The sequence below is a fragment of the Bombina bombina genome, chromosome 7, assembly GCF_027579735.1.
Source record: "Bombina bombina isolate aBomBom1 chromosome 7, aBomBom1.pri, whole genome shotgun sequence".
NCBI lineage: Eukaryota > Metazoa > Chordata > Amphibia > Anura > Bombinatoridae > Bombina > Bombina bombina.
In genome coordinates, this window is record NC_069505.1 from 320,742,419 (window position 1) to 320,770,240 (window position 27,822).

The 27,822-nt window shown below is 39.5% G+C and overlaps 1 protein-coding gene across 3 annotated transcripts in view; it reads right to left on the bottom strand.

Moving 5' to 3' along the window:
* TADA3 (transcriptional adaptor 3) overlaps positions 1 to 27,543 on the bottom strand; it is a 51,577-nt gene extending 24,034 nt beyond the window's left edge. The window contains exons 1-4 of one of the 3 annotated variants that reach the window (XM_053720981.1): positions 27,334 to 27,543; positions 19,843 to 20,057; positions 17,310 to 17,560; positions 13,147 to 13,252 (exon numbers count right to left, since the gene is read on the bottom strand). In XM_053720981.1, coding sequence (XP_053576956.1) covers positions 13,147 to 13,252; positions 17,310 to 17,560; positions 19,843 to 20,057; positions 27,334 to 27,415 — 654 coding nt within the window. In that variant the 5' untranslated portion in view covers positions 27,416 to 27,543. Of the gene's footprint in view, positions 1 to 13,146; positions 13,253 to 17,309; positions 17,561 to 19,842; positions 20,058 to 27,164; positions 27,184 to 27,219 lie in introns of those variants that run through there. The other 2 variants (XM_053720982.1, XM_053720983.1) reach the window with 2 other exon arrangements.
* Between the last annotated feature and the right edge of the window lie 279 nt (positions 27,544 to 27,822).

The following is a 27,822-nucleotide window of genomic DNA, read 5'->3' on the forward strand; positions in this document are numbered from 1 at the left end:
TAATAAAATCTGATTATACCTACAAGCTCAACCCATTTTATAAAGTTGTGGCTTCAAAACACAAAATCAGCTATTTCATATACACAAATAAGCCTTAAAAAAAGCAAATCTTATACATTTTATACTCTGCAGATGGTAAAAATGTAAATGAAACAAATTAAAAGGGAAAAACATTTTTACAGTATACTGTCCCTTTAAAGGGATACTGAACCCAATTTTTTTCTTTCGTGATTCAGATAGAGCATGCAATTTTAAGCAACTTTCTAATTTACTCCTATTATCAATTTTTTTTTTCATTCTCTTGCAATCTTTATTTGAAAAAGAAAAGTTCTGGATAGCACTTATTGGTGGATGAATTTATCCACCGATCAGCAGGGAAAAACCCAGGTTGTTCATAAAAAAAGGAAATTTATGCTTACCTGATAAATTGATTTCTTCTACGATACGACGAGTCCACGGATTCATCCTTACTTGTGGGATATTATGCTCCTGCTAACAGGAAGTGGCAAAGAGCACCAAAGTAGAGCTGTCTATATAGCTCCTCCCTTGACTCCACCCCCCAGTCATTCGACCCAAGGTATAGGAAGAAAAAGGAGCAGAGGTGACTGAAGTTTTGAAAACAAAAATCTAATTTGTCTAATATGACAGGGAGGGCCGTGGACTCGTCGTATCGTAGAATAAATCAATTTATCAGGTAAGCATAAATTTCCTTTTCTTCTACTAGATACGACAAGTCCACGGATTCATCCTTACTTGTGGGATACAATACCAAAGCTACAGGACACGGATGAATGGGAGGGACAAGACAGATACCTAAACAGAAGGCACCACTGCTTGAAGAACTTTTCTCCCAAAAATAGCCTCAGAAGAAGCAAAAGTATCAAGTTTGTAAAATTTAGGAAAGGTATGAAGGGAGGACCAAGTCGCAACCTTACAAATCTGTTCAACAGAAGCATCGGTTTTAAAAGCCCATGTGGAAGCCACTGCTCTAGTAGAATGAGCTGTAATCTTATCAAGAGGCTGCTGTCCAGCAGTCTCGTATGCCAAACGAATGATGCTTTTCAGCCAAAAAGAAAGAGAGGTAGCCGTAGCTTTTTGACCCCTACGCTTTCCAGAATAAACAACAAATAGAGAAGATGTTTGACGGAAATCCTTGGTCGCTTGTAAGTAAAACTTCAAGGCACGAACCACGTCCAGATTATGTAACAGACGCTCCTCCTTAGAAGAAGGATTAGGACATAGAGAAGGAACAATAATTTCCTGATTAATATTCTTATTTGAAACAACCTTAGGAAGGAATCCAGGTTTAGTGCGCAAAACCACCTTATCAGAATGGAATATAAGATAAGGCGAGTCGTATTGTAATGCAGAAAGCTCAGAAACTCTTCGAGCAGAAGAGATAGCAACTAAAAACAAAACTTTCCAAGATAAAAGCTTAATATCTATGGAATGCATGGGTTCAAACGGAACCCCTTGAAGATCATTTAGAACTAAATTCAAACTCCATGGCGGAGCAACAGGTTTAAACACAGGCTTGATTCTGACTAAAGCCTGACAAAAAGACTGAACGTCTGGGACATCAGCCAGACGCTGGTGTAGTAAAATTGACAAAGCAGAAATTTGTCCCTTTAAGGAACTAGCTGATAATCCCTTCTCCAATCCTTCTTGGAGAAAGGACAAAATCCTAGGAATCCTAACCCTACTCCATGAGTAGCCCTTGGATTCGCAACAATAAAGATATTTACGCCATATCTTATGGTAAATTTTCCTAGTGACAGGCTTCCGAGCCTGAATCAAGGTATCAATAACCGACTCAGAGAATCCCCGCTTAGATAAAATCAAGCGTTCAATCTCCAGGCAGTCAGCTGCAGAGAATTTAGATTTGGGTGTTGGAACAGACCTTGAATGAGAAGGTCCTGTCTCAGTGGCAGTTTCCACGGTGGCAGAGATGACATTTCCACCAGATCTGCATACCAAGTCCTGCGTGGCCACGCAGGTGCTATCAAGATTACCGAAGCTCTCTCTTGTTTGATTCTGGCAATCAGACGAGGCAAGAGAGGAAAGGGAGAAAACACATAAGCCAGGTTGAACGACCAAGGTACTGCTAGAGCATCTATCAGTACTGCTTGAAGATTCCTTGATCTGGATCCGTAACAAGGAAGTTTGGCATTCTGACGAGATGCCATCAGATCCAATTCCGGTGTGCCCCATTGACGAATCAATGTCGCAAACACCTCCGGATGGAGCTCCCACTCCCCCAGATGAAAAGTCTGACGACTTAGAAAATCCGCTTCCCAGTTCTCCACTCCTGGGATGTAAATTGCTGATAGATGGCAAGAGTTTGAAAGGGCAGTAGACATAACTGCAGCCATATCTTGCAGGGTGAAAAAATTAGACGCGCTAGAAGTACTAGGCGTCGCTTGAGCAGGTTGTGACACTTGGGGAGAATTAGATGGCATAACCTGATTCTCTTCTGACTGAGAATCATCCCGAGACATACTTTTATCACCTAAAATATGTTCTTTGCAATGTAAGGCCCTTTCAGTACATGAGGGACACATTTTAAGTGTGGGGTTCCACAATGGCTTCTAAACACATAGACCAAGTATCATAGAAAGCCATGTGAACCCTCCAGTGCCATCAAAGTCAAAAACGTTTGCACACAAAAAACGTTAAATTGCCTTCCAAACATAAAATCGTTTTGCCCAAAAAAAATCATGTTATCAGTGTCAACCATTTATTAGCCCATAACATACAGGTCCCAGTAATACCCTTGTATCATATGTAGGATTACTGCTTACCCCTTCCCTTATGGGAATACTGTCAGCCAGTTCTGAAATAACACAGTCTCTCCAGAAAAAAATGACTGAACATACCTCAATGCTTGTAGCATGAAAAACATTCCTCACACTGAAGCTTCTCAAGTGCTCCTCAGCCATTCTGTGGGAACTACTCTGGATCTTAGTAACAACTGCTAAGATCATCAGTCTCCAGGCAGAAATCTTCATCCATCTGCTGCCTGGGAAAAAATAGTACTCACCGGCAGTGTTCCCTCTAAGGCCAGTTTTGTGAGCGGCCCAGCAGTGAAACAGTTAATAAAGGAACCACACATTGCAGTCAGCATTATGTAATGTTTGCTAATTGCTCTAATTAACTGTTTCACTGCTGGGATGCTCACAAAACTGGCCTTAGAGGGAACATTGCTCACCGGTACCATTTAAAATAAAAAAAGTCTTGCTTGAAGAAAATAAAAACTAACATTTTATCACCTCTTTCACTTTACCTCTTCCTATTACTTAGTGGAGGCAAATTAAATTTGAACCTGACTTAATTGCCAGGGCGGGCCGTGGACTGGATACACCGTAAGAGAAAGTAATTTATCAGGTAAGCATAAATTCTGTTTTCTCTTACATGGTGTATCCAGTCCACGGATTCATCCTTACTTGTGGGATACCAATACCAAAGCTTTAGGACACGGATGAAGGGAGGGAACAAGTCAGGTAACCTAAACGGAAGGCACCACTGCTTGCAAAACCTTTCTCCCAAAAATAGCCTCCGAAGAAGCAAAAGTATCGAATTTGAAAAATTTGGCAAATGTATGCAGTGAAGACCAAGTCGCTGCCTTACAAATCTGTTCAACAGAAGCCTCATTCTTGAAAGCCCATGTGGAAGCCATAGCTCTAGTGGAATGAGCTGTAATTCGTTCAGGAGGCTGCTGTCCAGCAGTCTCATAAGCCAATCGGATGATGCTTTTCAGCCAGAAGGAAAGAGAGGTAGCAGTCGCTTTATGACCTCTCCTCTTCCCAGAATAGACAACAAACAAAGATGATGTTTGTCTGAAATATTTAGTTGCCTTTAAATAGAATTTTAAAGCACGAACCACATCAAGATTGTGTAACAGTCGTTCCTTCTTAGAAACTGGATTAGGACACAGAGAAGGAACAATAATTTCCTGGTTAATATTCTTATTAGAAACCACTTTTGGAAGGAAACCAGGTTTGGTACGCAAAACAACCTTATCTGCATGGAACACCAGATAGGGTGAATTACACTGCAAAGCAGATAATTCAGAAACTCTTCGAGCAGAAGAAATAGCTACCAAAAACAAAACTTTCCAAGATAATAACTTAATATCTATGGAATGCAAAGGTTCAAACGGAACCCCTTGAAGAACTGAAAGAACTAAATTTAGACTCCATGGAGGAGCCACAGGTTTGTAAACAGGCTTGATTCTAACTAAGGCCTGTGCAAACGCCTGAACGTCTGGTACAGCTGCCAGACGCTTGTGTAACAGGATAGACAGAGCAGATATCTGTCCCTTTAAGGAACTAGCTGACAAACCTTTCTCCAATCCTTCTTCGAGGAAAGATAATATCCTTGGAATCCTAACCTTACTCCACGAGTAACCCTTGGATTCACACCAACAAAGATATTTCCGCCATATCTTATGGTAAATTTTCCTGGTGACAGGCTTTCTGGCCTGGATCAGAGTATCTATAACTGATTCAGAGAACCCACGCTTAGCTAGAATTAATTGTTCAATCTCCAAGCAGTCAGTTAAAGAGAAACTAGATTTGGATGCTTGAATGGACCTTGAATTAGAAGATCCTGCCTCGATGGCAGTTTCCATGGTGGAGCCGATGACATGTCCACTAGGTCTGCATACCAAGTCCTGCGTGGCCACGCAGGCGCTATCAGAATTACCGAAGCCTTCTCCTGTTTGATTCTGGATACTAGCCGAGGGAGAAGAGGAAACGGTGGAAAGACATAAGCTAGACTGAATGACCAAGGCGCTACTAAAGCATCTATCAATGCCGCCTTGGGATCCCTGGATCTGGATCCGTAAAGGGGAAGTTTGGTGTTCTGACGGGACGCCATCAGATCCAATTCTGGAATGCCCCATAGCTGGGTCAGCTGAGCAAAAACCTCCGGGTGGAGTTCCCACTCCCCTGGATGGAAAGTCTGACGACTCAGAAAATCCGCCTCCCAGTTGTCTACTCCTGAGATGTGAATTGCAGATAGATGGCAGGAGTGATCCTCCGCCCATTTGATGATCTTGGTTGCTTCCTTCATCGCTAGGGAACTCTTTGTTCCTCCCTGATGATTGATGTACGCTACAGTCGTGATGTTGCCCGACTGAAATCTGATGAATTTGGCCTCCGCTAGTCGAGGCCATGCCTGGAGCGTATTGAATATCGCTCTCAGTTCCAAAATGTTTATCGGGAGAAGAGATTCTTCCCGAGACCATAGACCCTGAGCTTTCAGGGAGTCCCAGACCGCACCCTAGCCTAACAGACTGGCATCGGTCATGACAATGATCCACTCCGGTCTGCGGAAACTCATTCCCTGAGACAGGTGATCCAGAGACAACCACCAGAGAAGAGAGTCTCTGGTTTTCTGGTCCATTTGTATTTGAGGAGACAAATCTGCATAATCCCCATTCCACCGTTTGAGCATGCACAGTTGCAGTGGTCTTAGATGAAATCGGGCAAAAGGGACTACGTCCATTGCCGCAACCATTAAACCAATTACCTCCATGTACTGAGCCACAGAAGGCCGATGAATAGGATGAAGAACTCGGCAAGTATTCAAAAGTTTTGACTTCCTGACCTCTGTCAGAAAGATTTTCATTTCTACCGAGTCTATTAGTGTTCCCAGGGAGGAAACCCTTGTGAGCGGGGACAGAGAACTTTTTTCTACGTTCACCTTCCACCCGTGAGACCTTAGAAAGGCCAGAACAATGTCCGTATGAGCCTTGGCTCTGTGAAAAGACGCCGCCTGTATTAAGATGTCGTCTAGGTAAGGTGTCACTGCAATGCCCCGCGGTCTTAGTACCGCTAGAAGGGACCCTAGCATCTTTGTGAAAATTCTGGGAGCGGTGGCCAACCCGAAAGGAAGGGCCACAAACTGGTAATGTGTGTCCAGAAAGGCGAACCTTAGGAACTGATGATGATGATCTTTGTGGATAGGAATATGTAGGTACGCATCCTTTAGACCCACGGTAGTCATATATTGACCTTCCTGGATCATCGGAAAGATTGTCCGAATGGTTTCCATTTTGAAAGATGGAACTCTGAGGAATTTGTTTAGAATTTTTAGATTCAGGATTGGCCTGAAAGTTCCTTCCTTTTTGGGAACTACAAACAGGTTTGAGTAAAAGCCCAGTCCTTGTTCTGCAATTGGAACTGGGTGTATCACTCCCTTCTTTAGAAGATCTTCAACACAGCGCAAGAACGCCTGTTTCTTTGTCTGGTCTGAATACAAACGAGAAATGTGGAACCTTCCCCTTGGAGGAAAGTCCTTGAATTCTAGAAGATACCCCTGAGCAACAATTTCTAATGCCCAGGGATCTGGAACATCTCTTGCCCAAGCCTGAGCAAAGAGAGAAAGTCTGCCCCCTACTAGATCCGGTCCCGGATCGGGGGCTACCCCTTCATGCTGTCTTGGCAGCAGGCGAAGGCTTCTTGGCCTGTTTACCCTTATTCCAGCCCTGCAAGGGTTTCCAGGTTGCTTTGGGCTGAGAAGCGTTACCCTCTTGCTTTGCGGCAGCAGAGGTTGAAGCAGGTCCGCTCCTGATGTTGCGAAAGGAGCGAAAATTAGCCTTGTTTTTGTCCTTAAACGGTCTATCCTGCGGGAGGGCATGACCCTTCCCCCCAGTGATATCCGCGATAATTTCTTTCAACTCGGGACCAAACAGGGTCTTTCCCTTGAAAGGAATGTTTAGTAACTTAGTTTTGGACGACACGGCAGCCGACCATGATTTGAGCCAAAGCGCTCTTCGCGCCATAATGGCAAAACCTTAATTTTTTGCCGCTTACCTAGCTAATTGGAAAGCGGCATCAGTGATAAAAGAATTAGCCAGCTTTAGAGCGTGAATTCTATCCATGACTTCGTCATATGAAGTCTCCCTCTGGAGCGACTCCTCCAGCGCCTCAAACCAAAAAGCCGCTGCAGTAGTTACAGGAATAATGCAGGCAATAGGTTGAAGAAGGAAACCTTGCTGAACAAACGTTTTCTTCAGCAAACCGTCCAATTTTTTATCCATAGGGTCTTTAAAAGCACAACTGTCTTCTATAGGTATAGTTGTACGCTTAGCAAGGGTTGAAACTGCTCCCTCTACCTTAGGGACCGTCTGCCATGCGTCCCGCCTGGGGTCATTTATGGGAAACATTTTCTTAAAGATAGGAGGGGAACAAAAGGTACACCTGGTCTCTCCCACTCCCTAGTCACAATATCCGCCACCCTCTTCGGGATCGGAAACGCATCAGTGTATACAGGGACCTCTAAAAACCTGTCCATTTTACACAATTTTCTGGGACCACCATGGGGTCACAATCATCCAGCGTAGCTAAAACCTCCTTAAGCAGGACGCGGAGGTGTTCCAGCTTAAATTTAAACGCTAAAGAATCTGAATCTGCCCGCTGAGAAATTTTTCCTGTGTCAGAAATTTCTCCCTCTGACAGACCATCCCTCACTGCCACTTCAGAGTGTTGTGAGGGTACAACAGACAAATCATCCAAAGCTTCTGATTGCTCATCCTCTGTTCTTAAAACTGAGCTATCACGCTTTTTTGGAAAAACTGGCAGTTTGGATAGAAATGCTGCAAGGGAATTATCCATGACTGCTGCTAATTGTTGTAATGTAATAGGATACAATGCGCTAGAGGTACTAGGCAACGCTTGCGCGGGCGTAACTTGTGTCGACACATGGGGAGAGAAAGGAGGACTATCCTCATTACCTTCCGTCAAGGAATCATCTTGGGCTACATTTTTAAGTGTCACTGCATGGTCATTAAAATGTTTAGATACCTTAGCACACTTTAAACACAAATGCAATGGGGGTACCGCCATGGCTTTTAAACACATAGAACAAGGTCTATCTGTAGGCTCAGACATGTTAGACAGACTTAGATAGCACTCAAATACAGAAAAATAAACTTTTTGAAAAAACGTTACTGTGCCTTTAAATAATAAAAAGCACACACTTTTTTACCAAATCTCAAAAAACATCCGATCTTTATGAAATTTACACCATATGATCTTAATGCTTTGAAAATATTGCACACCAAGTTTCAAGCCAATTAACCCCTTATTGCCCAAACCGGAGCAAATTGAACCTGGCCACCGGTTTAACACACCACCTTCCTTGGGGATTAATTATGGAACGAAAATAAGCCTCCCTGTAGTCCTCCTGCAATCTCTGGACTCTACATGTGAAGCTGCATGAAGCTGTCTTGCAAAAGAACTGCGCAATTGAGGCGCGAAAATTAGGCCCCCTCCATCTTCACTCCGGAGTTGTGGGGCCTTCCTAAGCCAAATTAGGTGTCTAAAATTATGCCAGGCGTATAAAACCCCTAAAAAGTGTTCCAAACATAATAAACACTTGTGCAAATGTCATATTATAGTAAAAAATAATCAATTTTCCCCATAACAGTGTCCACCAGTGATTTAAGCCCTTTTAACTAAGCCATCCTTCTATACTGAGTCTCAGAATATGGCTTACCTTCCCACATGGGGATTTCTGTCAGTCTTCTAGCATTACTAAGTCTTGTTAGAAAAAAAAAAATGACCGAGCATACCTTATGCAGTTAAGCCTGCAAACTGTTCCCCCCAACTGAAGTTCTCCGGTACTCAACAGTCCTGTGTGGGAACAGCAATGGATTTTAGTTACAACATGCTAAAATCTTTTTCCTCTCAGCAGAAATCTTCATCACTTTCTGCCTCAGAGTAAATAGTACAAACCGGCACTATTTTAAAATAACAAACTCTTGATTGAAGAAATAAAAACTACAAATCTAACACCACATACTCTTTACCCTCCCGTGGAGATGCTACTTGTTAGAGCGGCAAAGAGAATGACTGGGGGGGGGCGGAGCCTGAGGGGAGCTATATGGACAGCTCTGCTGTGTGCTCTCTTTGCCACTTCCTGTAGGGATTGAGAATATCCCACAAGTAAGGATGAATCCGTGGACTGGATACACCATGTAAGAGAAATACCAAGAGAATGAAGAACATTTGATAATAGGAGTAAATTAGAAAGTTGCTTAACAAAATAAAAAAAATTGGGTTCAGTGTCCCTTTAATGTCCAAATATTCATAGGCGATGGAGTAAAATCAATTACTGGCTAAATAAGAGATAGCTGAATTTATCTGCAAAATAAATACTCAATGATTCTGGAGCATTTTGACACTTCTGTTAAAGTGACAGTCTAGTCCAGAATTGTTATTGTTTAAAAAGATAGATAATCCCTTTATTACCCGGTTTTGAAAAACCAACCCCGTTACATTTGTGATTACCTTGTATCTAAGCCTCTGCAGATTGCTCATTGCCCCCTTATCTCACTTCTTTTGACAGACTTGCGTTTTAGCCAATCAGTGCTAACTCAACGGCGTGAGCACAATGTTATCTATATGTCACATGAACTAGCGTTGTCTAGCTGTGAAAAATTATTAAAATGCACTGAGATAAGAACTTAAAAATTAGCATATGAGCCTACCTAGGTTTAGCATTCAACAAATACATAGAGGCAAAGCAAATTTGATGATAAAAGTAAATTGGAAAGTTGTTAAAAATTGCATGTCCTATCTCAATCATGAAAGCTTAAGTTTGACTACAGTGTCCCTTTAATTCAGAAACAAACATAAAGAGATTATTTCCAAATTTGTATTAAAAAGGACAGTAAACATCTTGATATTTTTAAATAAATTTTTTAGTTATGCATAATGAAACAACGTTGCAATATAGTTTTATTACTTATTTGGCCCATTTTCATGTCATTTAGCTCTGAAAATTGAGCAATTTCTACTTCTCAGAACATACAAAGCACTTTCAAGGCTAACTCTGCTACACATCTTTCCATAACTGACTGATAACTGCAAAACAAAGTACTTTATATTAACTTTATGACTGTAGCTAGCCTTGTTGTCAGCAGACTAAAGCCCAGATAGGCTCCTTCAAATAAGGCAAATGGTTGGTGGAGTTTGGCTATTGAAAAATAATTGCAGTAAATGTTAAGCCTTGGCTGATATGTTATTCTATATCAACACAACAGAAATGTATTTTAGCGGGTCTGGTTTTTCCACAGCGCATCACGGCAACACTGTCTAGTTACAGCGTGCCTGGTCGAGCCATTAAAATGAATGTAGCTCACTCCCACTCTGGTCTAGTAGCATGAGCGAGATACATTCATTTTAAGGGCGCGACCAGGCACACTGTGACTAGACAGTGTTGCCGCAATGCGCTGTGGAAAAACCAGACCCGCTCAGTAGAGCAAGGAGCGGCGTTCTGGAAAAAGGAGCTTTTACATAAAATTTCTCTGCAATACTAGGTGCAGAATTATATAACATTAGTTTGTAAGCTTACTGCCCCTTTAAATCTCTACCAAGTAATGCTCAATTGCAGCCAATTTATTCTACCACGATCACTTGACAGCATTAAATGTATGCAGCTCCTTTCTTGAATGGTGGCATTCATAACTTTACAAATTATATTATGTGTAGAGAGGGGTAATAAGGACCTATACTGTTGCCAGACCGATTAAATAGGAAAAGTTCTTTAACATATTTGTTAGGCATGTGCAAAAAGTCAGGCATGTGCAAAAATTCATACTTAGTTGTTAATGTTACTTCCATTATAAAAATTGTGCACTTTTTATATACACACTTTCTAAGGCACAATCTCCTACAAGAGTGTATACATATATAAGCCATATTGGCTGACGGCTGTCACATGATACACGGGTCAGCAAATTGAAATACATTTGAAATCTGTCAGAAAAAATAAATAAATCTACTGCTCATTTAAAATACAGAGCAATTTCATTGTCTTTTTCAGACGCACTTGTTGATAACCCATCATTTTTATTTCATGATTCAGATAGACCAACTGTTACCTAAAATTTTCTTAGATTTCTTGGTATCCTTTGTTGAAAAGGAAGGATGGTAAGCTTAGGAGAGTGCACGTTTGCAGCACTATATGGCATCACTTTTACAGCACTTTTTCCTGCCATGTAGTGCTACAGACGTGCACGCTACCTATCTAGATATCTCTTCAACAAGAACAACATGAGAACAAAGCAAATTTTATATTACAAATAAAATTAACACATTTTTCTTTTTTAAATTGTATGCTCTTTTTGAATCATGAAAGAAAATTTTGGGGTTTCATGTCCCTTTAAAGAACCACTATAGTAGAATTGCACAATTAACAATAAAAAGACAATGCAATAACACTTAATCTGAATATAACAAAAACACCATGTGACAGACATTAGCCAATCACAGACTAGTATATGTATACCCTGCAAGCTTGTGCACATGCTCAGTAGGAACTGGTGCCTTGAAAAAAATCTGCATATAAAAGATTTTGCAAAATTTGATAATGGAAGTAAATTTATAAAAAAAAAAACAACAAAAAAAAAACTTTGCTTTTTCTGAATCCTGAAAGAAATTTTGACTTGAGTATACATTTAACTGACACAGGATATATTAGATCAGAAGTACAACTCAAAATATCTAATTTGCACTTGTGATCTATTACATCTGGTTTCAGAACTAATTAATGCCAAAAGAGGGTAACTTTGCCATTTGTTTGCCCCAGGGCAGAACATGCTGTGATCTGAGAAGTCTTCACAGAAAATGCAGCATGTCTGCAAAAAGAACCGGACACATACAGGAACTATTAGTGCTTTATCTTTAACATGAGGCTGTTCTTTTCAAACAGCACTGTGCTCTGGCTGCACTTAAGGTTTCCTTAACACTGTGCAGCCAGAGCGAAGCACTGTTTGCAGAGAAGAGTCAAATATGGAGCAGCACTACAGAGCAGTAGCGCACTGATTCATGACTGTATCCAAGGATTTTTTTCGACCCGCCCACCTAGCCTTTCCCAGTTGGCAAAGCTGTGACTTCGGAATGTAAGAAATTCTTGTGAGCAATACAACTCTTAATTACTACCATTTTACGTTATAATTATGTAATGATAGACCAAGAGCAAACATTAATTAAAGAGACATTTTAAAAACTTAAAATGTCTTTAATTCTCTGTGCAACTAATTCGCAATGCAATTTTCAACTGCTGCAATTAGTGATGCACCGAAATGGAAATTCTGGACCGAAACCGAATCCGAAAATCCGGGATGCACTTGGCCGAAAACTGAAACCGATACCAAAAATGTATTTTTTCAAATTATTTTCAAATATTTTTTTTTTTTAGGTTTTTTTTGTGCATAATTAGAGCCAATAAAAAGCCCACACTTTTATTGAAAGTAACACACTAAAATTGGACAAAAATATCTTAAAACAATAATATGCTACACAATAATCTTACCAAGAAAAAAAAACAGGCAAGAAATAATGCCATTTTCGGCCAAAATGTTTCTGCGACCAAAATGTTGGTGCATCCCTACTTAAAACAATATTAAATATTAATATACTGTATTATTCTTAATTTAGTTCTATGTAACAGAATCATATTTAACAGTTTTTTTTGTTTTTTTGTTTTGTTTTTTTAACAATGATCCAAATAAAGTATAGTCCTAGAAAACTCATTATATGCAGAACAGTAAGTCAAGTAATGAACTTAAACAGCAACTCTAGGCTAGCATCAAATTAGAAAAATGCTACAAAATAATTTTACCGAAAATGACAGGCAAAAAAACAAAAACCTGAAATAGCCAAAAATGCCATTTTCGGCTGAAACGTTTCTGTGGCCGAAATTTCGGTGCATCCCTAGCTGCAATATAATATTAAACTTAAAAAATGGTTTTGTTTTCCAGTTAATAAACACATTGCAGCTGAGCTGGCGATTTAGTACAACTGCCTTATTTAAATTCAATTTCATTTCAACATGATCTGCATAAAAAAAATGTCACTAAAATACTCTCATTGCAGAAAGTGAAAAAAGTTCTGCCTCTAGGTTTGTTTGTAAAACAAATAAAGTACTGGGGCATTCACATGAAAGTTGGACGGACATAGGGCCGCTTGTTTGAAAAAGGTTTTCTGTAATGTTTAAATGATTCAGAGGATATTGTATTAGCATTATCCAGATATAATTCTATTATTATGAGCAGTCACTTGAATACCTACGAATCTGAAGCAATAAGATATATATATATAAAAATAAAAAAAATACTTGTCTGAAATAATTTACCTTGTAGTAGTCTGCTTCATCCTCTGGGGTTTTTAGAAGGTCCTCCAGCACTCTGATTTCATCAGAAGTAATATCAGCGCAATATGGTTCCACAGAGGCCCAAAACCTAAAATGTGCAACCAATATTATCAGGGAGTGAATGAGATAGGACATTTTATTGCTCTTAAAATGATGGCAAATCCTAGCGTTTGTGAAACGCAAGGATTTACCAGTGGAACAAATAAGGGGGACTTTCAGACATGAAGTATAAAATACTTTGTAAAAGTTCCTTTATTTTTCTTTTGAATGCAATTTTGCAGAAAGGCAACGTTTCCACCTCTTAGCCAATAGCTGTGCAGGCTATACGGCTTGGCACCAGCTGGCCCGCATGGCTATTGGTTAAGAGGAGTAAACGTCACATCACAGCAAAATAGTGTTTTGCCTTGAGCTCAGCTGCCTGAGGAGCTCAGTGCGGCGAACCCTTCAAACAAATAAAGGAACTTTCAGCATGAAGTATTTTATATATTTCATGACTGAAAGTCCCCCTTTATTTGTTCCACAAACGCTAGTAGGATTTACCATCACTTTAAAAAGGACAAAATTCTCATATGCTAAATCACTTGAAACTGATGCAGTATAACTGTAAAAAGCCAACAGGCAAGTAAGTTATGTGTAAAAAGTTATACTCAACTGCTGCCCAGCTGCAGGTAAAAAAAAATAAAAAATGAAGAAATGAACAGCAGCCAATCAGCATCAACAGTGCCGAGGTCATGAACTATTTTACTGTGAACTCATGAAATATGATTTAACTCTCATGAGATTTCATAGTAAACTTCCTTAAACTTTATAGGGAAATAAGATGAGTGTTCACGAAGCTCACTCCCTTAGCTGTCCCGGGACAAACATACTGATTTGCTGCTTAGAAGTCCTTTACAATGGGATGTGGCTACTGAGGAACTTTTGAGGTAAAATATCTTTCTTTTTTACATAGAGATGTTCAGGTGATATTTTCTAGTCAGCTTTTTACAGCTATGCTGCATTACTTTCAAGTGTTTCAACATTTGGGTACCATGGCCCTTTAAGTCTCAAAACTTTTTCTGAAGTTTATTTTTAGACCTATTATTTGTAGTTGTTCTTTAAACGTTTTCTGGTTAGATGTTAAATTTCAAAGAATATATAAGACAACAAATTGTGGGAACCACAGCACTTCAAAATGTACTTCTGGTTCCTAAACACATAGTTAAAAGAACATTAAGCACCTCTTCATTTTGTGTAAAAACCGTGCTTGTTACACTCGCCTAACAAAGGTCAAAAAGCAAATTCTGTAATCTGCAAATCAATTAGCTGGTTTAGGCCATTTGCAGCATTTTGAAAACCTAGGTTAGTTTTGGCCTCTTAAAAGAGAGTAGGACAAAGAACACATTTTAAACAATAGAAAGGAGGTTTTTTTATGTCCTTTAGAAATCAGCTCCAGAGACTGAACATACTACTGACCTCAAGCTGAACAGAGCAAGTGATTTGCTGATACTCGCATTTGCCCCTTTTGATTGGCTCAACGTCTGTTCAGCTCTAGAAGAGTAGTGATTTAACAGTCCAGAGTAAAATTTAACTAAAACGCTCTACTACTCAGGAGGGTTTTATTTTTGCTTTTGTCTCTTTAAGGGAATTGGTATTTGTATAACATTAGTGACATGGAAGAAACTCAGCTGTTTATGCAAATAGGAAAGACTGCTAATAATACCAGTGTTGTAATCATGGGAGATTTTAACTACCCCAAAATAAAATGAGCCAATGAAACTAATAAAACAGCCAAGGGAGATAGATTGTTAAATGCTCTCAAAGAAAACTTCATGTCACAATTAATAGAGGAGCCAACTAGGAATACAAGTATATTGGATTTAGTGCTATCAAACAATACAGAAATAATATCAAACATAGAAACCAAAGAACATTTGGGTAACAGTGTTGCAAGGGTTCAACCAAGACTTAATCTTTAGAAAGCAAAATTCAATGATTTAAGGAAATCGTTAAATAGCATAATTGGGACAAGTTATTCACACAGAGGATACATGGATAACTCTGTTTATTCCAAGGAAATGGTTTGTGACAAGAGGTCACAATTTAAGGCTGGAGGAAAGGAGATTTAATCAACGTAAAAGTTTTTTTGGTATATTTCATGCCACCCTTTCAAACGCCAAATGTGATCATATATAAAAAAAAAAAGGTAACTTTTTCACAAACTTTGGGTTTCTCCCTGAAATTATTTACATACTGCTTGTGCAATCAAGACATATATGGTTGTAAAAGATCCCCTTTATTTTGAAATAGCAGATACACATGGCTTTGTCAATTTTTTTTAACTTCCCCCTCTCCAGCAATTGTTAGTTAGGGACCCCCATCCCTCTTTTTTTCTGTAGTGTAGCTACCCATCCCTTCCTCTCCCTTTATTGTTTTTTTCCCCCGTGTGTGTAGGGTCCTCCTACCTCTACTGCTCGACCGTTCAGCCTCCCGGATTCCCCTCCACACCTCCCTCCAGCACCAGCAGATGATCGTTACAGACGGTGACACTGTGTGTCACCATCTACAACAATCTGGCATCTTCCTTCATAGGGAACAGGAGCACTGATCGCACTCCAGTTCCATATGAAGGCAGATGCCATTAGCTCATTAACTCAACCTCTTGGATGTAACTTAGCAGCCGAGACTGCTGGAGCTTCCAGCAGCTCAGACGTATATATACGTTGTGCGGTACGATAAGCAAAGAGCAGCACAATGTATATAAACACGTCACAATAAGTAAAGGGGTTAAAGGGACAGTCAAGTCCAAAATAAACTTTTACGATTCAGTTAGGGCATGTAATTTTAAACAACTTTCCAATTTACTTTTATCACCAATTTTGCTTTGTTTTTTTGGTATTCTTAGTTGAAAGCTAAACCTAGGTAGGCTCATATGCCAATTTCATAGACCTTGAAGGCCGCCTCTTATCTAAATGCATTTTAACAGTTTTTCACCACTAGAGTGCGTTAGTTCATGTGTGTCATATACATAACATTGGGCTCACGAACGTGGAGTTACCTAGGAGTCACCACTGATTGGCTAAAATGCAAGTCTGTCGAAAGAACTAAAATAAGGGGGCAGTTTGCAGAGCCATAGATACAAGGTAATTAAAGAGGTAAAAAGTATATTATTATAACTGTGTTGGTTATGCAAAACTGGGGAATGGGTAAAGGGATTATCTATCTATTTATCTGTTTAAACAACAAAAATGCTGGTGTTGACTTTCCCTTTAATACGATTGCATTTGGCAGAGAAATGGTGGTATGAGATATACCAAAATGGGCCTAGATCTATACCTTGGGTAGTCTACTAAAAAAAAAAGAAGAAAAAAACCAAGGCTTGATTTCTGTTTAAATGGAGTGATAGCAAAAATACTGAAAATTCAACAGTCTTTTGGGCAAGTTTTTCCCGGAAATTCCCAGTTCTTAAGGAGTTAAAGCAGTGTTTCCCAAACTCAGCCCTGAGGACCCTTAACAAGAAATATATTCATTATATCTTAACTAGAGCACAGGTGAAATAATCAGTTGATGGGTGAGCTTGATTGGGTTTGGAGTATACTGCTGGAGGGAAAAAAACTATATTTTCTGAATTAAATGTCAGGAAAATGGGGGGGGACGACTCCTTTGCAGGGTTAAAATATACAATCCTTTACTAGAAGTGCCACCTATCTTTAAAGTGAAGGTAAACTCCAGCTTCCTCCAATCACAGCTTTCCCCCCAGGGTAGTCATTGCCTGAGGCCTTGCTGTGATTGGAGGAAGCCGGATTAGTCATTGCTGACGTGTGAATAGAGAATCTCTAGGTGGGGGGAAGCTGCTCTAGCAGTGAAAAGAAAAAAGGTAATTTTTTTTTTTTAACAAAACGGCTGCTTTGTAAACTTTGATGAATGAAAGGGCCCCTGTTATTAATAGTATTTTTTTAAAAACGGGCTTTCATTCATCAAAGTTTACCTTCACTTTAACTAAAGGATTTACTCTGGCATCTTCTGCTATGAAGTTATTAGAACCTATACTAACTAGTTGCTGTTTTAATTTGACCTTACTGATACCAAAGTACTTTGTAGATGTCAAAGGTTAAGCAAAAACATTCTTGGTAAAAAGAAAAAAAGTTGGAAAATATATCTGGTACCTGTTGGGGGCATCGTTTTTCGGTATTCTGGGCACATCTACAGGATCATCTGAAAACTCATATTCCTGAATCTTGGTTTGCATATTTCTTGATTTGGGCCTTCCCGGACCTTGACCAGAAGCATGACTACCCTTTCCATCTAGCTTCTGCTTCTTGGGTTTGCTGTGTTTAACCGGCGTGCCCATCTCATGCTCCTTCCCAAGTTTCATAAAACGGCGGTCTCCTTTTTTATCTTGCCAATCCGTCAAAATCTACAACGTAGTGAACAGAGGTTAATAAAACGAGTAAACAGCTTGTTTTATCATGTTCTATTGTATTCTTTTTTGTTGCATATAGGTCCATGTAACAGCAAACCTTGCTCAGTACTCTTTCTGCTTTCATTTACTTACAAAAATGTAAATCAGCTTAAAGGGACAGTAAAGTCATAATTAGACACTGATTTAGACAGAGCATACAATTTTAAACAACTTTCCAATTTACTTATATTTACATTTGCTTCCTTTCTCTTGTTATCCTTTGCTGAAAGGTTTATCTGGGAAAGCTCAGGAGCAGCAAAGAACCTAGGTTCTAGCTGCCGATTGGTTGCTGCATATATACACTGATTGTCATTGGCTTACCCATGTGTTCAGTTAGAAACCAGAAGTGCATTGCTGTTCCTTCAACAAATGACACCAAGAAAATGAAGCAAATTTGATAATAAAAGTAAACTGGAAAGTTGTTTAAAATTGTATGTTCTACTTAAATCATGAAATATTTATTGGGGGGTTTCATGTCCCTTTAACCCCTTCACTGCTGGGCATAATACTAGTGTGGTGCACAGTGGCATTTAGCGGCCTTCTAATTACCAAAAAGCAATGCCAAAGCCATATATGTCTGCTATTTCTGAACAAAGGGGATCCCAGAGAAGCATTTACAACCATTTGTGCCATAATTGCACAAGCTGTTTGTAAATAATTTCAGTGAGAAACCTAAAACTTGTGAAAAAGTTAACGATTTTTTCTATTTGATCGCATTTGGTGGTGAAATGGTGGAATTAAATATAACAAAATTGGCCTAGATCACTACTTTGGGTTGTCTACTAAAAAAAAATATATATATATATATATATATATATATATATATATATATATATATATATATATATATATATATATATATATATATATATATATATATATATATATATATATACACACACACACATGTGAAGGGATATTCAGGGATTCCTGACAGATATCAGTGTTCCAATGTAACTATCACTAATTTTGAATAAAAAATGGTTTGGAAATAGCATACTTATTGCCCTATAACTTGCAAAAAAAAGCAAAGAACATGTAAACGTTGGGTATTTCTAAACTCAGGACAAAATTTAAAAACTATTTAGCATGGGTGTTTTTTGGCGGTTGTAGATGCTTAAGAGATTTTGGGGGTCAAAGTTAGAAAGTGTGTTTTGTTCCAATTTTTCATCATATTTTATTAAAAAAATATATAGTAAATTATATGATATGATGAAAAGTCCATTAAATGGCGAGAAAAACGGTATATAATATGTGTGGGTACAGTAAATGAGTAAGAGGAAAATTACAACTAAACACAAACACTGCAGAAATGTAAAAATAGCCCTGGTCCCTAACTGTAAGAACATTGAAAAATGGTTTGGTCACTAAGGGGTTAATATTTATAGAGCAACTAATACAGGTAGATTTGCCTTTTACACACTCTCTCTCTGTGTAATTTTTTTATTTATTTTTTCAAACCAGCTTTATTTACATAACATTTGAGACATAGATCAAATAGTAATAATTAAAAGGATAGTCTAGTCAAAATTAAACTCCTGTGATTCAGATAGAGCAGGCAATTTTAAGCAACTTTCTAATTTACTCCTATTATCAATTTTTCTTCGTTCTCTTGGTATCTTTATTTGAAAAAGAAAGAATGTAAGTTTAGATGCCCGCCCATTTTAGGTTCAGCATCTATGTAGCCACCAATTAGCAAGTCAATAAATAGATTATCCACAGCACCAAGTTAAAACTTTAGGACTTTATTCAGGTACAAAAGATAAAAAATGCAACGTTTCGGGATCCACTCCCTTAATCATTCAAGTGCTATGTAGGTGCTAAACCAAAAATTGGCTGCTCCTAAGCTTATATTTTTGCTTTTTCAAATAAAGATACCAAAAAAACAAAGAAAATTTAATAATAGTAAAATAGAAAGTTGCTTAAAATTGCATGCTCTATTTGAATCATAAAAGTGTAATTTTGACTATACTATTCCTTTAATACAATGAGAAAGCCTGTCCATTTATTACAAGTAATCTTATCCCTGAATTCTGTTTCTAAACAGAAATATATCTAAGTGTATCTAATTTATTGGAATTCTCTACCTCCTTAGGCAATGAGTTCCTCCCTTTAATTTACCTGTGACACAAACACGCTGAATGTTTGCAGTGCAACGTGGCAAATATGTTGGAAAAAAATATAAGGATTGCTGTCCCCTTAATAAGAGCTTACATTAAGGCATACGGAACACTCACCTGGGTTTCAGCCTCCAGAACACGCAACCTACGGCTTGCAGAGGAGAGCAAGGTTTCCAATTCCAGCTGAAGAGTGTCAAGCTCCTCAATGCCGATGCCATCATCTTCTGACCGTGAGAGCACTGCAGTGAATCTGGGGCAGAGCTTTACGTGGTCCACAGATTTAAAATCATGAAACTGCAGAGGGCAATCCTTTAATTCACTCATACTGCAAGCTGGAATGGAAACCATAACAAGAGAATAAATCACGGTTCTGGGAGAGGTTTATTTTTTTTATTCCCCAAACTGTATAATTTTTGTAGAGGTATTTTGTGGAAATGCACATGAATGTACCCATATACAGCACACACATTTTGTACACAAATGAACCCCATACATAGCTTGCACACAAATATGATGTTAACGTAGCAGACACAATGTAGACATATGCACACTTTATTAAGTGCGGACACGCAGCGTATGCACAGCAGCGCCTCGTATGCGGCACACACACAAAATGTATACACAGCAGCGCCTCGTATGCGGCACACACACAACATATGCACAGCAGCAGCTTATATGCGGCACACACACAAAATGTATACACAGCAGCGCCTCGTATGCAGCACACACACACACAACGTATGCACAGCAGCAGCTTATATGCAGCACACACAACGTATGCACAGCCGCAGCTTATATGCGGCACACACACAACGTATGCACAGCCGCAGCTCATATGCGGCACACACATACACATACAATATATTTATAGCAGCCTATTATATGAGGGACACATATACACAATGAAAATAAAGCAGCCCATTGTATGCGGCACACACATACAACATATGCACAGCAGCCCATTGTATGCGGCACACACATACAACATATGCACAGCAACCCATTGTAAGCGGCACACACATACACAATGTATGCACAGCAGTCTGTTGTAAGGGGCACACACACAATACATGTGCAGCGCACCTTGTATGAGGCGCACACAACGTATACACACACACCTCACATACAGAGCACACTGTATACAGATATACTGCAAATTGAATGCACATGCAACCAATAAACAGCACACACATACTGTATAAATATAATTCACAATAAATAAAAAACCACCTTATAGACAGCTGACACACTATATACAGTATACACAGACACTCTGTATTACACATGCACTGCATATACAAAGCATACACACACTATGACATGCACTGCATATACAAATCACACACACTACATATTCATGTATCCAATACACGGCACACATACTGTATACACATGCACTGCATACTCATGTATCCTATACATGGCACACACATACTGTATACACATGCGCTGCATACTCATGTATCCTACACACGGCACACACATACTGTATACACATGCACTGCATACTCATGTATCCTACACACGGCACACACATGCACTGCATACTCATGTATCCTATACACGGCACACACATACTGTATACACGTACTGCATACACATGCACTGCATATGGCACACACACATGTACTGCATACACATACTGTATACACATACACTGCATACACATACTGTATACACATGCACTGCATACTCATGTATCCTACACACGGCACACACATACTGTATACACATGCACTGCATACACATACTGTATACACATGCACTGCATACACATACTGTATACACATGCACTGCATACACATACTGTATACACATGCACTTCATACACATACTGTATACACATACACTGCATACACATGTATCCTACACACGGCACACACATACTGTATACACATACTGTATACACATGCACTGCATACACATACTGTATACACATGCACTGCATACACATACTGTATACACATGCACTGCATACACATACTGTATACACATGCACTGCATACACATACTGTATACACATGCACTGCATACACATACTGTATACACATGCACTGCATACACATACTGTATACACATGCACTGCATACACATACTGTATACACATGCACTGCATACACATACTGTATACACATGCACTGCATACACATACTGTATACACATGCACTGCATACACATACTGTATACACATGCACTGCATACACATGCACTGCATACACATGCACTGCATACACATACTGTATACACATGCACTGCATACACATGCACTGCATACACATACTGTATACACATGCACTGCATACACATACTGTATACACATGCACTTCATACACATACTGTATACACATGCACTGCATACACATACTGTATACACATGCACTTCATACACATACTGTATACACATACACTGCATACACATGTATCCTACACACGGCACACACATACTGTATACACATACTGTATACACATGCACTGCATACACATACTGTATACACATGCACTGCATACACATACTGTATACACATGCACTGCATACACATACTGTATACACATGCACTGCATACACATACTGTATACACATGCACTGCATACACATACTGTATACACATGCACTGCATACACATACTGTATACACATGCACTGCATACACATACTGTATACACATGCACTGCATACACATGCACTGCATACACATGCACTGCATACACATGCACTGCATACACATACTGTATACACATGCACTGCATACACATGCACTGCATACACATACTGTATACACATGCACTGCATACACATACTGTATACACATGCACTGCATACACATACTGTATACACATGCACTGCATACACATGCACTGCATACACATGCACTGCATACTCATGTATCCTATACATGGGGGACACACATACTGTATACTCATGTATCCTATACACGGGACACACACATACTGTATACACATGCACTGCATACACATACTGTATACACATGCACTGCACACACATACTGTATACACATGTAGTGCATACTCATGTATCCTATACACGGCACACACATACTGTATACACATGCACTGCATACACATACTGTATACACATGCACTGCATACTCATGTATCCTATACACGGCACACACATACTGTATACTCATGTATCCTATACACGGCACAAACATACTGTATTCTCATGTATCCTATACACGGCACACACATACTGTATTCTCATGTATCCTATACACGGCACACACATACTGTATACACATGCACTGCATACACGGCACACACATACTGTATACACATGCACTGCATACACATACTGTATACACATGCACTGCATACTCATGTAGCCTATACACGGCACACACATACTGTATACACATGCACTGCATACTCATGTAGCCTATACACGGCACACACATACTGTATACACATGCACTGCATACTCATGTATCCTATACACGGCACATACTGTATACACAACTGTATACACATGCACTGCATACTCATGTATCCTTTACACGGCACACACATACTGTATCCACATGTACTGCATACACATGCACTGCATACTCATGTATCCTTTACACGGCACACACATACTGTATACACATACACTGCATACTTATATATCCTATACATGGCACACACATACTGTATACACATGCACTGCATACTCATGTATCCTATACACGGCACACACATACTGTATACACGTACAGCATACACATGCACTGCATATGGCACACACATACTGTATACACATGCACTGCATACTCATGTATCCTATACACGGCACACACATACTGTATACACATCCACTACATACTCATGTATCCTATACACGGCACACACATACTGTATACACATGCACTGCATAGTCATGTATCCTATACACGGCACACACATACTGCATACACATACTGTATACTCATGTATCCTATACACGGCACACACATACTGTATACACATGCACTGCATAGTCATGTATCCTATACACGGCACACACATACTGCATACACATACTGTATACTCATGTATCCTATACACGGCACACACATACTGCATACACATACTGTATACTCCTGTATCCTATACACGGCACACACATACTGCATACACATACTGTATACTCCTGTATCCTATACACGGCACACACATACTGTATACACATGCACTGCATACACATACTGTATTCACATGCACTGCATACACTGCATACTCATGTATCCTATACACGGCACACACATACTGTATACACATGCACTGCATACACATACTGTATACACATGCACTGCATACTCATGTATCCTATACATGGCACACACATACTGTATACACATGCACTGCATACTCATGTATCCTATACATGGCACACACATACTGCATACACATACACTGCATACTCATGTATCCTATACATGGCACACACATACTGCATACACATACTGTATACACATGTATCCTATACACGGCACACGCATACTGTATACTCATGTATCCTATACACGGCACACATATACTGTATACACATGCACTGCATACTCATGTATCCTATACACGGCACACACATACTGTATACTCATGTATCCTATACACGGCACACACATACTGTATACACATGCACTGCATACACATACTGTATACACATGTACTGCATACACGGCACACACATACTGTATACACATGTACTACATACACGGCACACACATACTGTATACACATGCACTGCATACACATACTGTATTTACATGCACTGCATACTCATGTATCCTATACACGGCACACACATACTGTACACACATGCACTACATACACATACTGTATTCACATGCACTGCATACTCATGTATCCTATACACGGCACACACATAATGTATACACATTCACTGCATACTCATGTATCCTATACACGGCACACACATACTGTATACTCATGTATCCTATACACGGCACACACATACTGTATACACATGCACTGCATACTCCTGTATCCTATACACGGCACACACATACTGTATACACATTCACTGCATACTCATGTATCCTATACACGGCACACACATACTGTATACACATGCACTGAATACACATACTGTATACACATGCACTGCATACACATACTGTATACACATGTACTGCATACACATACTGCATACACATACTGTATACACATGCACTGCATACACATACTGTATTTACATGCACTGCATACACATGAACTGCATACTCATGTATCCTATACACGGCACGCACATACTGTATACACATGCACTACATACACATACTGTATTCACATGCACTGCATACTCATGTATCCTATACACGGCACACACATGTACTGCATACTCATGTATCCTATACATGACACACACATACTGTATACACATGCACTGCATACTCATGTATCCTATACACGGCACACACATACTGTATACACATGTACTGCATACTCATGTATCCTATACACGACACACACATACTGTATACACATGCACTGCATACTCATGTATCCTATACACGGCACACACATACTGCATACACATACTATATACTCATGTATCCTATACACGGCACACACATACTGCATACACATACTGTATACTCATGTATCCTATACACGGCACACACATACTGTATACACATGCACTGCATACGCATGTATCCTATACACGGCACACACATACTGTATACACATGCACTGCACACACATACTGTATACACATGCACTGCATACTCATGTAGCCTATACACGGCACACACATACTGTATACACATGCACTGCATACTCATGTAGCCTATACACGGCACACACATACTGTATACACATGCACTGCATACTCATGTAGCCTATACAGGGCACACACATACTGTATACACATGCACTGCATACTCATGTATCCTATACACGGCACATATTGTATACACATGCACTGCATACACAACTGTATACACATGCACTGCATACTCATGTAGCCTATACACGGCACACACATACTGTATACACATGCACTGCATACTCATGTAGCCTATACACGGCACACACATACTGTATACACATGCACTGCATACTCATGTATCCTTTACACGGCACACACATACTGTATCCACATGTACTGCATACACATGCACTGCATACTCATGTATCCTTTACACGGCACACACATACTGTATACACATGCACTGCATACTTATATATCCTATACATGGCACACACATACTGTATACACATGCACTGCATACTCATGTATCCTATACACGGCACACACATACTGTATACATGTACAGCATACACATGCACTGCATATGGCACACACATACTGTATACACATGAACTGTATACACATGCACTGCATACTCATGTATCCTATACACAGCACACACATACTGTATACACATGCACTGCATACTCATGTATCCTATACACGGCACACACATACTGTATACACATGCACTGCATAGTCATGTATCCTATACACGGCACACACATACTGTATACACATGCACTGCATAGTCATGTATCCTATACCCGGCACACACATACTGCATACACATACTGTATACTAATGTATCCTATACACGGCACACACATACTGTATACTAATGTATCCGATACACGGCACACATATACTGCATACACATACTGTATACACATGCACTGCATACACATGCACTGCATACTCATGTATCCTATACACGGCACACACACATACTGTATACACATGCACTGCATACTTATGTATCCTATACACGGCACACACATACTGTATACACATGCACTGCATACTCATGTATCCTATACATGGCACACACACACATACTGTATACACATGCACTGCATACTCATGTATCCTATACATGGCACACACATACTGCATACACATACTGTATACACATGTATCCTATACACGGCACACGCATACTGTATACTCATGTATCCTATACACGGCACACATATGCTGTATAAACATGCACTGCATACTCATGTATCCTATACACGGCACACACATACTGTATACACATGCACTGCATACTCATGTATCCTATACACGGCACACACACATACTGTATACACATGCACTGCATACACATACTGTATACACATGCACTGCATACTCATGTATCGTATACACGGCACACACATACTGTATACACATGCACTGCATACTTATGTATCCTATACACGGCACACACATACTGTATACACATGTACTGCATACTCCTGTATCCTATACACGGCACACACATACTGTATACACATGCACTGCATACTTATGTATCCTATACACGGCACACACATACTGTATACACATGTACTGCATATACAAAGCATTTACACACTACATACGTACGTATCCTGTACACACATACACAAGCATTTCATCTACAGTAATCCCAGACTGTATACAAATACAGCACACTCACACGACCTGCATATTAACCCAACCTGCGGTCCCCCCACGTCCCTCTCCTGACCCCCTCACGGGGATCTTCTTCCTAACCTAGGTTCTCTTCCTCTCTCAGGCCCAGCATCCCGAGACCATTTTCCTTCACAATCACCAGGTGGCAGCAGAACGCCACAAAGCCTTATTATCACACCAGAATCGTGTTCGTACCACAGATTCGAAACAGAGGGCAGTCAAGCTTTTGAACCACGTTCAGTAGTGAGCGTCGTAATTGTGATATCCGGATAATCATAATTCATAACCGTCGAAAGCATCATCAAATGTCTAATTGTTCATGTTTGGAAATAGCATCGAAGAATATAAATCACCCCCATACCACTAAAAAATGGAATAGTCCAACTCCTCAGCGCCCACAGACAGACTGTGGGTGTGATATCAATGGTATGATCCTGGAGGGGGAGTCACCCTGCCCACTTTTAGTAGTAACAAGTTGACCTAGGCAATATCATAACACGTTGTTTATAAAAAATATTTGACTACATATTTTAAATGCTAATTTTTATTGATTAACAAGATTTGTCCCAAAATACTAAAGTATTTTAATTAAGGGAACAATGATTACCTAAAACTTTTTTTTTGGTATAGCCTCCTTGCATACCATTTTCCCTAATATGGTGAGACACTTAGTGGACGAATCCA